This window comes from Globicephala melas, chromosome 20 (assembly GCF_963455315.2).
Source record: "Globicephala melas chromosome 20, mGloMel1.2, whole genome shotgun sequence".
Lineage (NCBI taxonomy): Eukaryota > Metazoa > Chordata > Mammalia > Artiodactyla > Delphinidae > Globicephala > Globicephala melas.
In genome coordinates, this window is record NC_083333.1 from 40,089,898 (window position 1) to 40,104,769 (window position 14,872).

Genomic DNA, 14,872 nt, shown 5'->3' on the forward strand with positions numbered 1-14,872 from the left:
GGTGCAACCTCTGTGAGGCCAGAGGCCCCGCGTGGCTTGTTGTAGGATGTTCCTGCAACGCCCAGCCCAAGTCTGGCAGGATAGTTACGGAGTTGACGCTTTCAAAGAGCCTGTTGGCCAAGTCATGCTACTTTGTAAGCTACGCAAACTGAGGTAACTACAAAGTCCAAAACGTATCCAAAAGCACACAGCTAGTCAGTGATAGGGCCAAGACTGGCCTCAGTCTGGCTAGCTTCAAAAGCCATGCTCTTAACCACTGCATTCCTGGCTTACAGCTCGGGCCTGGGCCCTGCACTTGTGGCTAAAGTGTCGCAAAGATACCCAAAGGCACTGGAGCAGGAAGTAAGCGCCATACAGGCAGCACCTAGCAACGTTCACCTTTAATTCTGCAACAAGCTTCAGTGTTTGCCCTGGCTCCAGCCCACCACGGGTGCCACAGGCCTGTGGGCAAAAGCGAGGACGGAACAACGCTAGGGGGCCTGCTCCCCCAAGAGCCACATTCTCAGTGTTGGCCAAACACTGGCAAGCTGGGTAGGCTTCCTGTGTCCAGCAGGCCCAGCCAGGCCCCGCCCAGCTTAGCACAGAGCCCTCTAGGCCCCAGCTAGGGTGAGCTTCAAGGCCCCAATTCGCCATCATCACTGGATCTCTTGTCAGCTCCAGGGGTCAGTTTGGCCCCACAGAGAACTCATTGTCAGTCATGGGCCTGATGGTGCCTTGGAGATGCGCTTCTGCAGGAGGGCCCAGGCTTTCTCCACCTTTGGACAGGCCAGAATGTTGGGAAGAAAAGAGGACAGGGTCATACAAGCATCCACCAGAGACTCCCTCCCCACAACCCAGCCTTTCCCTGGGCACCAACCTGGTGCTGGGTGACGTGTGGCTCCCACAAGGTGCTCAGCACCACGTGGCTCTGGTCCACAAGCTGCTGCCCACTCATCTGGCTCTGCAGCCGGCTTTGGGCCGCAGCCTCACTCAGGCCGTCCCTCTCCACAATGCGTCGTACAGCCTGGGCAGACAAGGCATTCATCAGCCCACCGGTTTAGAGCAGGATGCGGGCTACAGTGGGGATAGAGTGGGGGGTGGGATCCAGATACCTCAGTCTCAGGGATGACAACGGTCCACACCTCATGGACCATGTTCTGCCAGCCTGCTTCGAGCAGCATGGCGGCATCAATGACGCACACCTGCTTTCCTGTGGGGAGACCCCAGTCACTGCCAGCAGCACCTTGCCACCTGCTACCAGTCAGAGAGCCAAGGAAACACAGTCCCAGGGAAAGTGGATGGTCTGATTTAGGGTGGGAACGCTCCCGAGGGAGCTTCTGCTTAGCTGTTCCCTTGGGCTGCTCACTCACCCTCAGCCATAGCCTGCTCCATTTCCTCTCTGGCCAGCTTTGCGATAACTGGCCACATAATGTCCGTGAGTATCTTCAGCTGCTTCTGAGAAAGGGAATGGAAGGGGTGGGCAGAGTTTACCCTCCCCCGGATGAGATGGAGCCAGCCCGAGGGAGGAGGCAGTTGGGAACAGTTGAGTGGAAACTGGCATTCTGGGCCAGACCAGAGAGGTCCACTGGGTCCCAACCTCTGGGTCTAGCAGCAGCTGCAGAGCCCTTGGAGAGGTGTGTGTTTACCTTGTTCCCAAACACCCGGCTGCCTAGGACCTTCCTGTTGATAATGCCATCTTTATGGAGAATATCTGGATGACAGAGACAGAAGATTGGGCAAGGAGGCCAGCCATCTCCTCACTTCAGGCCACCTCCAGCCCTTCCCAGTTATTACCTGTTCCAAAGGCTTTCACAACAGGCTGGTAGGCAGGACCACCCGGGGCATAGGCCCGGTGGCCCAGGTGGTCACTGTCGATAACATATGCCCCCAGGCCCTTCAGCCGCTGAGCTACTGAGCTCTTCCCAGAGCCACTGATGCCCGTCAGCCCAATCACGTAGAAACCTGGGGGGAGCTCTGGCCTCTTCTATGGGTAGATAAGAGGGAACCCCACAGTTACTAGGGTCCCCAGACTCAGGTTTGAGGCTGAACCCTTCAGTCTCTCCTCTCCAGCATTCCCAGCCCACCCATGCAGGGGAAGGGGTGGGAGGCAGGTGGGTTAGGCTTACATGTGGAGGCCGGAGCAGGTTTCCCAGCATTTGTTGGCGGAAGCTGGAGGAGCTGACTTTGTCCTCTTCGTTTTCCTTGTGGTTTAGGTCCTTCAGCAGCTGGATCTGGTACAAGGTGAGCTCCTCCAGGTCCTGAGGCAAAGGAAGAGTGAGGAGAGAGAAGGAGGGGTGAGATGAGGACAAATCTATCGCCTTATCCTCCCCTGCCTACCCAGAGGTAGAGCTTGCCTCGGAGGGCAAGCTGGGAAGTTCCTCCTTGCCTCTTCCCACCACCTTGAGCCCTCTCTTCCCTCCTCTGGGGTCATGTACTTCCAACAGCCCCCAGTGGCCTTCCCCATCCCCATCCACTCCCTCTGCCAGTCTCCCTCAGGGGTTACATTCTCAAGGCGGAAGCGGTTGACGGCCATCCCCCCACGATAGGTCTCCTCGCTGACCACCAGGAACTCCAGAGAGGGGTCAGAGCCAGCGGGCCCATAGGGGTCCAGCAGGGGGATGATATCAAAAGTCAAGGAGGGTTTGATGTCCACCAGGAACTCACTCAGATGTTCCACGCGTTCTGCGTAGGGTTGGAGCAGCTCAGGGAGCAACTTGCCTGGGGAAGGAGCCCGGAAGAACAGTGAGATCTTTTTACTGGGGAGGAAGAGTGTGGGCCAGTTTAGGGGAGAGCGTCCCTAAGCATCCTATCTCCAGAGGGGAGCTGGGCAGTGGTCTGTACGGGGGAGCTATGAGGAGGCAGCAGGCAAGCACAATAGAGCTACAAGGGCTGGCACGTGTGCAGAGAACTAGCAGTGCCAGAAGGCACCAGAGTCAGATGGAGAATTCCAAGAGCCAGAGAATTCCGAGAGGCTCCTCTGACCGCCTGTGGCACTGCTACCTACAACTTACTCAGCCATTTATTTCCTGGGACTCAAACTTTAGGATTCATCACCTGGAGAATTTGTTTAAAAGTGCAGGTTCCTTGGCTACACATGTGGGGGATCCTGATTGAATGGTGACTGGACCACACACCTAGAAAGCTGCATTTATTCATTTAACAAAATTCCCTCCGTGCAAACTGAGTGCCAGGCACTGTGACATTTGGGAGTGGTGGGAAGTAACGGATGGCCCCACCCTTCCTCAATCTTGGCCTGTGGGGAGGGTAAGACTGCCCTAACTCGGTCTCTCTCACTCACTCTTCAACAGGTCTTTGTCTGCTACTCCCACCACAAGCTGCTCCTGAGCCAGGAGACACGCGACGCTGAGCAACACCTTGTGGGCATTGTGCAGGCGGTCAAACGTGCCACCCACAGCACCTCGCTGGTGGCCACGCACTGGCTGCTTGGCAGACCTGCCCACGGGGGAGGCTGGGCTGATGGTGGAGGGTAAGGGGACGTCCAGGGACCCCACGGGCAGAACTCCAGGCCCATAATCGGGGTATAGGAGCACCGAAGACAGTTGCGGACAACAGCTGTAACAACTGGTAGCATAACGCTCGAGCTGTTGCTTGGCTGGGTTGTACTGGCTTCCATCCAGGGTCTGGAAGTCGGTCAGCACCACTTCCGGCGGGTGGGCCAGGTTCTGGACTGAGCCGGTCAGGGGAGGGAGAAAGCTCTTGGTTCGGATATTGGTCAGCAGAATTCTAACGTCCAGGTGCCTGTGGACGTCGGCGCCAGCGTAGAGGTGCGTGATGAAATCGATAACTTCAAACGTGGCCTGCACGGGGCTGGACTGGGGCTGAGCCGGGCCGCCCAGGCACATGCCCGGTTGCAGGTGTACATAGAGCGTGTGATTCACGAGCCGGGCCGCCGAGGTCAGAATGGGGGCCAGGCGAGGGGCCAGGGAGGTCAGCGGCGTTGTCAACACCAGGAGGCCCGACCGGAATACGGCCATGCTGCCCAGACCTGAGGACAGTCAGGGAGACGAGGCGAAGGTTACTGAGTGGTATGTGTCTGAGGCCGAAGACTGTAGGAGGACTCGGACCCAAGAGAGGGAGACCTGGAGCAGGGATGGCGTTCCCAGTGCGGATCGAGAGGAACCCGGGGGAGGGTACGGGACCTGGCAAACGGCGCCTCGGGGCTGTGCTCTAAATCTCGGTTTTATCATTTCTCAGACGGAGCGGTGAATTCGCTGAATTGCATCGAAATCCCGGGAGGGGAAAACTCGGCAGGAGCCCCTGAGTCATAAGGCTGGGGATCCAGAAATCCTGGGCGCTCTTGCTGAGCGACACCAGGATCTTCAAGGAATCGGAGGAGAGTACGAAAAGGGGACGCTCAGGCTCGGGTCCTACTTACTGAGACCTCCGGGCCTTGGTTCCGCTTGCACCACCGCGAAGGCTTCCCCAGCCGCGACCAGTTAACATTAGTTCCGGTGCTGCGACTCCGAGCTACGGAACCTGAGAAAGGCCAAACATCTCAACTTTGGTTCGGCGAGGGATTCTCGCGAGATTTCTTATGGGGTGGGGCACCTGCATTGATAAGGAGCCGAGCTCGGGGGTTTGGGAGATACGCGGAAAGTTATTTCCAAAACCCAACCTCACGAGACCTGGGTCGAGTAGGTCAAGGCGGACTTGAAAGCCCGTTTCACACGGGTGCCCTTCAGACTCTGAGAGAAGAGGTTGGCTCAGCCATGTCCCTCAGGAGACAGCGGCAAAGGCGGAACTAACACCTGGCTTTCCTGCGTAAATCGCGGGGACGGAGGTGGGGGGGTCGTAGGGTAGCACTTGAATGAGGTTTCGGCGTCCCCAGAGCCCTCCTGGCACCCTCCCAGTCTGAGGATCTTCATGTGGGAGGTCACAGGACAATGTACAAGCCCCCATTTCACAGATGGAAAAATTGACGCCCTGTGTGTTCCAGGGACATCTGGGGAGGTAAGGACAGAGGCCATGTGTCGTGGCTCCCGTGCAGTGCTCTCCACATCACCCAGAACCAGTGATATGACAGTTTTTTACGGAGAGAGAGGAGGAGGAGGAGGAGAGCTCTGCGTGTGAGCTCAGTAGAGCCGCCAGAGAATGGTCCCTATGGACGGGAGAAAAGGGGGCGGCGGGGGTGGGGGGGAGAGGGGTGGGACTTAGTGCCGAGGGTTTACCGTGAAGCTAATGAGTGCTGGAGAGGCTGGAACTGGAAATCTCCGTGGGAGGACAAAGCCAGGTTGCCATCAGGAAACATTTCGGGTAAACTATTCAGGACGATCTAAAAAGGGAGGGAAGCCAATCTCCAGGATTCCACTACAGTAATGTGTTGTAGTTTATTTTCCCAAACTAAATAAATGCTCACTTTCATACTTAATTTTGTGGGTTTTGTATTCCTAAAGAGGTCTCCCAAAGTATATAAGCCTCTGGCCCCACAGAACCTGCATTTGGTCCTGGAGTCAAGGATGGAAGAGTTTTAGTGCCACAAAGGCCTTGAGACCAGGATTCTTGCAAACACATCTTAAGTTGGGTTTTAAAGAGAGGACCAGTTGAAGAAGCAAATCGCAAAGACGGTCAGGAAATTCCCTGAAACATCTGGACACACAGTCTCACATGCCTACTTAGACATTGTTGGAGGAGGTTATCTGGATGACGTGACTGCCAGTTGACCAGTTGCCAGCTGGACACAGGCAGTCAGAGGCTGCTCACCCCTCCCGTGTCCTTGGAATGTAGTCTGCCCACGACTCCCACAGTGGGAGCTGTTTCAAGGACGCAGACTTGAGAGGGCAATGTGTTGTTGCGACCAACTGGATGAATTACATGACTGAACCCAGTTAAGGCCTCTGTAGAAACTTGAAGATTCTGGTGTGCAGGTGCAGAGATCTACTCTTCTAGCACTGCCCAGGACAAGCCTCGTATGTAAGTTCCCTTGCTTATTAAACCTGCCACCTACCAATCTGGAGTGGCTGTCTCTTTCTTCAGTCTCTCTTTGCCCTCTGTGTATGGGGCCAGTTTACAAATCAACATTGGCAAGCCTGCCAGGAGACCGAAGAAATGGGCCTTGGGAAAGAGGCACCTGCATGGGAAATCTTGGGAAACGCAGGCTGGTCTAACGTGCCTGTTTGAGGAACTGTGCCGGGTGCACCGTGGCTAAGACGGGAGATGAATGTCTGCAGGGTGGGCAGGTCGCTGGCCACTGATGCCTAACTAGAGGCTGAAACTCAAGTTGAAAAGCTGGAAGAAGAGCTGAGGTTAGAGAAGGACGTGCATTGTCCACTGTTCTGCTCACTTCGGGGCTGGCAGGCGGGGTGGGGGAGTGGGATGATAAGTTGGAGACATTACTGTGCGGTTTACAAAGCTAGGAGCTCGAGAGCTGCCTCAAATTAAGGTCCAAACGCTTGACAAAGCCCGACTGGATGCTAAGAGGTGGAATCCCCAGGAAAGTGAAGAGAGGGAAGGGGGGTGTGTTGTGGTGACTGACAGTAAAACACACGAAACACCCCATGCCATAGGACCCCTATGCAGAAGAAAACAAAAACCAGGTGATGACCATCCCAGCCAGCAGGGCAGCCCCCATTCAGGAAACGTTCACGATGAGAGAATAAACGTCCACTGAGATTAGTGATACAGCTGCCGAATTCCAGCAAAAGGCCAGGGAAAGTATCCAAGCATGGTTAGTATGGCTATGGAACTGGGGGGTGTGGGGATGATTTCCCTGGCTGGGCAGGAGGCAGAGAAAATGAGCAACGTCATCACACAGCCGGCCCTCCTGAAGCATCTGCATAGGACTTGGCGGCTCGAGGTCCTCACTCCCTTATAGATTGGATTATTCTAACCTGCAGGGAGGCTTGTCCCAATATGAGGGGTTTCCCTGGGCATGTGGGACCCTGGAAATCTATAGAGGAGGTGCAACAACTGCTTAGGGAGTTGGGAGTGAGACAGGCCATCTGTGCTCCTATCTTTGAAGGGCCTGATCAGGCCACATTCACTGCAGGAATGAAAGCCAAGATACTCCAGACTGCCCCCATCACCTGGTATGGGACAGTAATATCCACGCTGAGCCCAGTTGTGGGACAAGACATTTGTGATGTTGGGCAATCCATTGCTGATCTAGAGGAAACCAACAAATCCCAGGAACAGTTACATACTGGCCTGCAGGAAAGACCCAAGACAGAGAGGGAGCTCAAAAAGCCAAAAGGCTATCCTGAAGGGCTGTAAAGGGTTTGGTAAAAGTAACCCGGAAACAAACGTGGTTTGACTTCATTGCTGCTGGGAACGCAACTGAAAAGATACATCGGCCATCCAGTGCTGTGTTGGTTGGCCTGTGGGAAGCCTTAAAACCTGCATAACATTTCAGAACTGCCCACTCGGCCCTACCATCCCTGACGCCCTGCCCGCTCCAGCAGAGGCCTCAGGGATTCTCCTGTTTGAGGTGGGTGCCTCCCACGTGCGCAGGTTATAGGATGCAGGCCAAGACTGCTTCCAGGTGAGGCCCACTGGAGGCAATCGGAGGCCTCCTGTGGAGCTCGCTACTGGTTGATCTTCCAGAAATAAACAGAAGGTGACAGCTCTGGCGACTTCCCTGTGGTCCAGTGATTAAGACTCCATGCTCCCAATGCAGGGGGCCCAGGTTCGATCCCTGGTCAGGGAGCTAGACCCCGCATGCCACAACTAAGACCCGGTGCAGCCAAGTAAATAAATATTTATTTATTTTTTAAAACAAGTACAGCTCTGGTGGATACTGGAGCTGGATGTACTCTAATATCTTTTTCTTCTTTCCTTTTTTTTTTGGCTGTGCCGCACAGCTTGCCGGATATTAGTTCCACGACCAGGGATTGAACCCGGGACACAGCAGTGAAAGCACCGAGTCCTAACCACTGGACCGCCAGGGAATTTCCCCGGATGTACTGTAATACACGGTCACCCTCAGAAGTTTTCTGGCCCCCTCAGCGCCACTGAATTATAGAGCGCAAATGGTTATAGTCAGGAAAGTCCTTTTCACACAGCAAATTGGGCGTTCTCCTTGCCCCTCCACACCCCTAGAATATGAGATTTGTTTTTTGAATTTTATTTTATTTTTTATACAGCAGGTTCTTACTAGTTATCCATTTTATATATATTAGTGTATATATGTCAATCCTAATCTCCCAATTCATCCCACCACCACCACACCCCCGCCACTTTCCCCCCTTGGTGTCCATATGTTTGTGCTCTACATCTGTGTCTCTATTTCTGCCCTGAAGACCGGTTCATCTGTACCATTTTTCTAGAGAGAATATGAGAGTTTTTATCACTAATACCAGAGAACATAGTGGGCATTGATATCCTACAAGGTCAAGCTCTGCAAACCTATGTCTGCGAATCTGCCTCTGGGTTAGAGTAATCAGACCAGTGATGAGGGGAACACCAACTGGGAATGGTAAGCCTGCCACCCCCCGGGAAGAGTGGAAACTGTCAAACAATATAAATTGCCTGGGTGGGTGGGGCTTAAGGGAATAGAAGAAACTATCCCAGAACTGCACTGAGTGGGAATGGTACGTTCTGCCCATAGTACGTTCAACAGCCTGGTATGGCTGGTGAAAAACCCAGATGGCTCATGGCGGATAACCGTGGACTACGGAGAGCTGAACAAGCCCCATCCATGTGTCTGTGCCCAACAGTGCCACCACCTTCAGTACCTTGGCCGCCATCCTAGGAACGTACCATGCGCTACCTGACTTAGCGAATGCTTTTTTCAGTCTACACCTGGCCACTGAGTCACAACATCAATTTGCCTTCATGCGAGAGGAGCAACAATGGACCTTTCAAGTGCTTCCTCAAGGCCACCTGCACAGCCCCACCACATGTCATGGGATGGTAGCCCAAGACCTGTCCCTATTCTCCTTCCCCACATCAGTAAAATGGGCTTGTTACATTGATGAGATGATGTTAACATGTGAAGACTTGCCTCTGCTGCAGGACCTTCTGCAGACTTTGCTGGAATATCTGTGAGGACGAGAATGGGTGGTGAGCCCTCAGAAAATTCAAGGCACAGGCACCCCCGTAAAGTTTTTGGGGAGTTGTTTGGTGGGGTAAGACGTGCATTGTCCCAGAAGCTGTGATTGATTAGGTACAAGCCTATCCAACCCCTAAGAATATGAAAGAGGTGCAAGCGGGACTTCCCTGGTGGCGCTGTGCTTAAGAGTCCGCCTGCCAATGCAGGGGACACGGGTTCGAGCCCTGGTCCGGGAAGATCCCACATGCCGCGGAACAACTAAGCCCGTGTGCCACTACTACTGAGCCTGCACTCTAGAGCCCGCGAGCCACAACTGCTGAGCCCACGTGCCACAACTACTGAAGCCTGCGTGCCTAGAGCTCATGCTCCACAACAGGAGAAGCCACCACGATGAGAAGCCTGCGCACCGCAACGAAGAGTAGCCCCCGCTCACCACAACTAGAGAAAGCCTGCGTGCAGCAACGAAGGCCCAACGCAGCCACAAATAAGTAAATAAATATATATATATATATATAAAAGAAAGAGGTGCAAGCCTTTGCAGGGATTTTGGGGTTTGGGGGGACTTTTACTCCCCACCTGGCACAGTGCCTCCATCCCTTATGCCGCCTGATGAAGAGAAGGCGCCCGTGGAACTGGGGATCAGGGCAGCAAGCTGCCTTTGAGATGGAAAAAGTACTAGTGAAGCTGATCGCAGCTCTGGGCACCTCCCCAGCAGGGCAACCGTTTAAGTTAGATGTGTCTGTGACTTCGGAACACACTGTGGCAGAGACAACAGGAGAGGAGAGCACCCTTAGGATTTTGGTCCCAGCTCTGGGGGGGGGGAACAGAAACCCCAATGTACCCCTCATAGAACAACAGCTCCTTGCAATGTACACAGAACACCCCACCAGCTATAGCCTCTCACGAAAGAACAGCATATCATGGTAAGAACGTCCCTTCCTATCAAGGGCGGGGTTGAGACTATGTTCTATGGACCCACCTCTGCCATGGCTCAACCCCCACGTTGACTAAGTGGCCCATTTGCAACAGAGGGGCACCCTGCCTGCCAGCCCACTGTCTCTAGAAATTCAAGTGCTACTAGGCCCTGAAGAGTATGTAGATCCTCCAAATTCCCCTGCCTCTATACCTGGGGTGTCCCCTGCAGCCTGTAGAGAGGCGGGGTGGGGGCAGGGATCCCCGCTGATGCCTGGTATACAGTTGGGTCTAGTCGGGGCAACCCACCCACAGGGACTGCAGTTGCTATTCTGCCCAACACTGACACCATCTGGCTGGAAACAGGAATGAACTGCAGCAGCCAATGGGCTGAACTCAGAACAGTTGGGCTGTTCTAAAGGGATTAACCCTATGGCTTGGACAAAGGGAAGCTGAGAGATGGCTGATCAGAAAACAGCCCTCGGGCTTCCCTGGTGGCTCAGTGGTTAAGAATCCGCCCACCAATGCAAGGGACACAGGTTCAAGCCCTGGTCCGGGAAGATTCCACAGGCTGCGGAGCAACTAAGCCCCGTGCGCCACAACTACTGAGCCTGCGCTCTAGAGCCCGCAAGCCACAACTACTGAGCACGCGTGCCACAACTTCCGAAGCCCGCGTGCCTAGAGCCTGTGCTCCACAACAAGAGAAGCCACCACGATGAGAAGCCCATGCACCGCAACGAAGAGTAGCCCCCGCTCACCACAACTAGAGAAAGCCCCCCGCTCACCACAACTAGAGAAAGCCCACGCGCAGCAATGAAGACCCAGTGCAGCCAAAAATAAATTAAAAAAAAAAGAGATCAGCCCTTGTACAAGATGTGTGAAAAGACATTTGAGTTCATCCGCGAGTCTGAGGCAGTCCTCACTGTCTTCCACATCCTGGCTCATAAGGCACTGACATCCCCTGGCAATCAGAAGCTGATGCCCTAGCCAGGATACAAGCCCTAGCAACTGACCCTTCAGTAGATACAGCAGATTGGGTGCATTGAAGAAACAGCCACTGCAAAGCCTGTATGGGATGGCATATTGCCAAGGATACCTGATTGCCCTTGAAATATGGTGACTTGGTTAATGCAGTAACATCACGACCTATGTGTTCTAAACAATGCCCAGAGCAACTGCCAAAGGAGTCTGGGCCGCGCATCGGAGTTCCCAACCAGTGACGGATTGGTTGCTGAAACACGCTACACCTGGAATGGAAGATGCACCATTAAGAGAGGGGAGAAGGTGGGAATTCCCTGGTGGTCCAGTGGTTAGGACTGCTGAGGGCATGGGTTCCATCCCTGGTTGAGGAATTAAGGTTCTGCAAGCCACGTGGCCAAAAAAAAAAAAAAGAGGGGAGAAGGTGAAGGTCTGGTCTGGCACATCCCGCCACGCGGCCCCCGCCCCCGCCCCCATCCTCACAACTGACAGTGTTGCCTCCCCAGCCAACATGTATGGTATGCACAACCAGGTCAAGTGCCTAAAGCTGCCACCTCCCTCTCCTCAAGGCCAGGTGGGCACGTTCTGTTTTCCACTGTTGCAGTCATTTGGCCGCTGTCTTGTTTCCCTCCATTGGCCTGGGGGAAGTTACAGCACACACAGGTGCCCTTACTAACTGCATCCAGCAAGCCTTAAATGATAACCAACAAAGCCCATCCTTAGGTCTCTAATGAGAAAGCTGTCCTCCAAAACAGGATGGCTTCGGACATTACTACTGCCACGCAAGGAGGCACCTGTGCCATTACCCAGAGTGTTGTGAACCTGATCAGTCTGCTAATGTATGTTCTCTACTAAGCCCCTACTGCGGCACCCCTACTGCTTTCCTCTGCCTGCAACCTCCTCCCCTAGTCTCTATCTCCACCCTTCCTCCGGCACCCAACCTCAGAGGAGGTTAGAGGGAGATTGGCTCTGCAACTCCGCAGGCCCTTTAAGTGGCTGCTGCCACGCGAGCTCCTTTTGCTGGCTTCCGGAAGGAGGACGTGGACCACAGGGCAGAGCTGGAGCTTCGGCTTGACCTCCTGGTGAGAGGCAGCTCTGGGCGAGGGGGGATCTCTCCTGCTGAGTGTTGTCTTACGGCAGGGGGCAAGGAGAGGGGTGAGTGGGGCTGTCTCCTCTGGGCTCATTTAGCCTTGTTTCTTCCTTACACATCTGGCTTCCACATGGGAACACAATCACAATAGTAATACCACTAGTAGTAATAATAATAGGGCCTGCTATTAAGACTTCTATACCAGCACTTTTGGGCATTATCTCAATTAATTCTTATCACAATCCACGACATAGGTATTATACCCGTTTTGCGGGTAAGAGAATGGACTCGGAGAGGGTAGGACGTTGCCTAAGGTCCCAGGACTCGTGGGAGCCAAGTCACAAGCCGACTGTCCCCGCACCCAAGTCCACCTAACTCCTACTGCTGCAGACACCCCTCGGGAATCCAGGGACCACTCTCCCTGCCCTGAGGCGCACTTGAGGCGTGACCTTGGGCTAGCTCCTTCCCTTTCTGGACCTCGGTTTCCGTAGGTATAACCTGGGCTAACACCTTCTTTCCTGATCATCCACCCGCCGCACGCGCCAGTGATCACACAGGTGAGGTGCAGTGAAAAGCCCCTTTTCATCCCCAGACCGCACAACCCGGGGCCGCAAAGGAGAGCGCGGGAGACAGCGGCGAACCAGGCCTTTATTTCGGGGCGGCAAGAGGAGCTCCGAGCTCAGGTGCCCCCGGTTCTCCGGCTCCGGCCTCCGCCCCGGCGCCGTCTGAGCCCTCGGCGGCCTGGTCGCCGAACACTGCTTGGTGCGCAGCAGCGACGTAACTGCAGCCGCTGGGGTCGGAGAAGCGCAGCTGTATCAGGGGCAGGAAGCGCTCGGTGGTGAAGTAGCGCAGGGCCGGGCGCGGGGCGCGCAGCGCCTGGAGGAAGACCTGCAGCGGCGGGAGGAGGCGCGCTGGCCGGGGCTGGGCTGGGGAACCGGAGCGCTGCCCCCGCTCCCGCAGTCCGGCCCGGCGCTCACCTCGGTCACGTCCTCCGGGTCCTGCCCCGCCTCAAGAAAGATCTGCTCGGAGTGGCTCAGGTAGCGGGAGAAGAGGTCGCGGGTCTCGGCGTCCGCGCGGTCCAGCACCCCGCCCAGGCCGCCCTCCAGCTTCTCGGGGAAGGCGGTGTGCACCGGGCCGCACTCGATGAGACTCAAGCTGCCGGCGGGAGAGCGGCGGGTGGGCGGGGGCGAATGCGAGTCCGGGAGGGAGGGCCGGAGGGGGGCTGCGCCCGGCTGGCGGGCGCTTAGGGTAACCCGAGCATTTGAAAGCGGTTTACTGCCGGAAAAGAGCCCCCACATCCCTTGGAGAGTGTGTGAGAGAGGCTCTGGCGTCATTATGCCACCCTGGCTGGGTCCCTTAAGAGCTGTGTGACCTTGGGCCAGTCACCGAACCTCTCTGGGCCTGAGCTTCCCACTAACAATACCGACGCCTCACCAGCTAGGTCGGCAGGTGGCGTGAGAGGGCAGGTGCCAAACGCCCAGTACTGTGCCTGGCACACAACAAACGGGCGCCGCACTAAGGAGGGGCCAGGGAGAACGCCTGAGAGCGGTTCCAACAAAACAGGGTGCTGGGGTTCCCAAAGTCAGTGTTCAGAGGGTCCCGGGGGCGGGGCGGTGACTCACTGGACCCCGAAGGGCTGCAGCAGAATCGCCAGACTCTCGCACAAACCCTCGATTGCAAACTTGCTGGCGCAGTAAACGGCGTTGAAGGGAAGAGCTTGGAGGCGAGAGGAGGCTGCTGAGGCGCGTCGAGGAGGGGAGCCGCGGGGAGCGGGAGGGGCCCGGGGCAGTTTCACCAGGTCCCACCCCTTTTATTAGACCTCCGACTCTCCCGTTGAGCCCCGCCTCCTGCGCGCCTCTGCTTCTTCCCCGGCTTCCACTCACCCATCAAGCCTCCCACGCTCCCGGTCACCAATATGCGTCCCGAGCGTCGCCGCTTCATGTCCGGCAGGAAGGCCTGCAGCATCCGCACGGTACCGGTCAGGTTCACATCCAGCACGGAGCCCACGGCGCCCTCCTCGTGTGCCTCCAGCGGCCCCACCAGGCCCCGGCCTGCGTTACATACTGCGGGGGGAGAGAGACCGAACTCCGCTCGCCTCACGCACGGCCCTCCTCCCCGCCTGTCCCCTCGTGCTCCCTGGGCCTCGGGACGTCTTGGTTTGGACACAGGGTGAGGAAGGCTCCTGCACTAGTTTTGCAGGGAGACTCACCCAGCACGTCCACGCGGCCCTCGGTCACGCATGCCCGGGCAGCGGCTATGGAATCTGCGTCCGTCACATCCAGCTGCAACATCTCCAGGGAGCCGGGAGGGCACCCTCGGGACCGGGCGGCCTCCCAAAGTGGGCCCTGTGCCATCAGGTCCCTCAGCGTGGCGTACACTGGAGGTTCAGGGAGATGACGAGGCTCTGAATTTCGGGCTTACAACCCTACCTAGGCCCCCTTGGACCAGGAAGGAGCTGGTCTCTCCACCCCAGTCCCCTCACGTACCTTTGAAGCCCTGGGATGGGTCGGACGCCAGGCGCAGGGCCAAGTGTAGGCCAATGCCGGAGGAACAGCCGGTGATGAGCACCACGGTGCGGTCCATGGAGCTGTGCTGCGTAGGGAGAGGCCCCGGGAATGCTGGGCGCTGGTCTCTGGGATGGATATCACCTGCTTCGCCCCGCCCCTGCCTGCGTGGGTCCCCACCCCTTGTTATGTCTGCAGCACAATCTCAAGGCTGAGACCTACTGTGGATCCCTGGCCTTCTCTCCCCAACCTACTCCAGGTCAAGGCAGAGATGAGGCTACCACTTAGAACACCCCTTCTTTAAGTTGCTAGTCAGAGGGAGGGTGAAGCTTTGCAAACAGGAGGTGTGGGCTCCCATGTGGGCACTGAGCGACCTGGGCAGATCTTTGCCTGGCAAGCCTC

General features: G+C 56.1%; 2 protein-coding genes across 2 annotated transcripts; both read right to left on the bottom strand.

Moving 5' to 3' along the window:
• Positions 1 to 365: 365 nt before the first annotated feature.
• COASY (Coenzyme A synthase) lies at positions 366 to 4,499 on the bottom strand. The gene is made up of 10 exons (XM_070044481.1): positions 4,376 to 4,499; positions 3,278 to 3,985; positions 2,483 to 2,697; positions 2,106 to 2,237; positions 1,774 to 1,963; positions 1,626 to 1,690; positions 1,350 to 1,434; positions 1,092 to 1,189; positions 857 to 1,003; positions 366 to 755 (listed from the first exon to the last, which is right to left on the bottom strand). Exons 2-10 carry the CDS (start codon positions 3,972 to 3,974, stop codon positions 696 to 698), a joined length of 1,689 nt encoding a protein of 562 aa, XP_069900582.1. The 5' UTR covers positions 3,975 to 3,985; positions 4,376 to 4,499; the 3' UTR covers positions 366 to 695.
• An 8,115-nt stretch (positions 4,500 to 12,614) lies between these two features.
• HSD17B1 (hydroxysteroid 17-beta dehydrogenase 1) lies at positions 12,615 to 14,549 on the bottom strand. The gene is made up of 6 exons (XM_030839926.2): positions 14,453 to 14,549; positions 14,176 to 14,343; positions 13,850 to 14,029; positions 13,589 to 13,682; positions 12,944 to 13,121; positions 12,615 to 12,854 (listed from the first exon to the last, which is right to left on the bottom strand). Exons 1-6 carry the CDS (start codon positions 14,547 to 14,549, stop codon positions 12,615 to 12,617), a joined length of 957 nt encoding a protein of 318 aa, XP_030695786.1.
• Between the last annotated feature and the right edge of the window lie 323 nt (positions 14,550 to 14,872).

Bases quoted from the DNA above. Each gene is read 5' to 3' on its own strand.
- COASY (XM_070044481.1), bottom strand. From the start codon at position 3,974: ATGGCCGTATTCCGGTCGGGCCTCCTGGTGTTGACAACGCCGCTGACC. The intron at 2,698-3,277 runs GTGAGTGAGAGA...CTCCTTCCCCAG, and splicing joins AGACAAAGACCTGTTGAAGA to GCAAGTTGCTCCCTGAGCTG. The intron at 1,691-1,773 runs GTAATAACTGGG...TCTGTCATCCAG, and splicing joins TGTGAAAGCCTTTGGAACAG to ATATTCTCCATAAAGATGGC.
- HSD17B1 (XM_030839926.2), bottom strand. From the start codon at position 14,549: ATGGACCGCACCGTGGTGCTCATCACCGGCTGTTCCTCCGGCATTGGC. The intron at 14,344-14,452 runs GTACGTGAGGGG...CTGAACCTCCAG, and splicing joins CCCATCCCAGGGCTTCAAAG to TGTACGCCACGCTGAGGGAC. The intron at 13,122-13,588 runs GTGAGTCACCGC...TCCCGCCGGCAG, and splicing joins CTGCAGCCCTTCGGGGTCCA to CTTGAGTCTCATCGAGTGCG.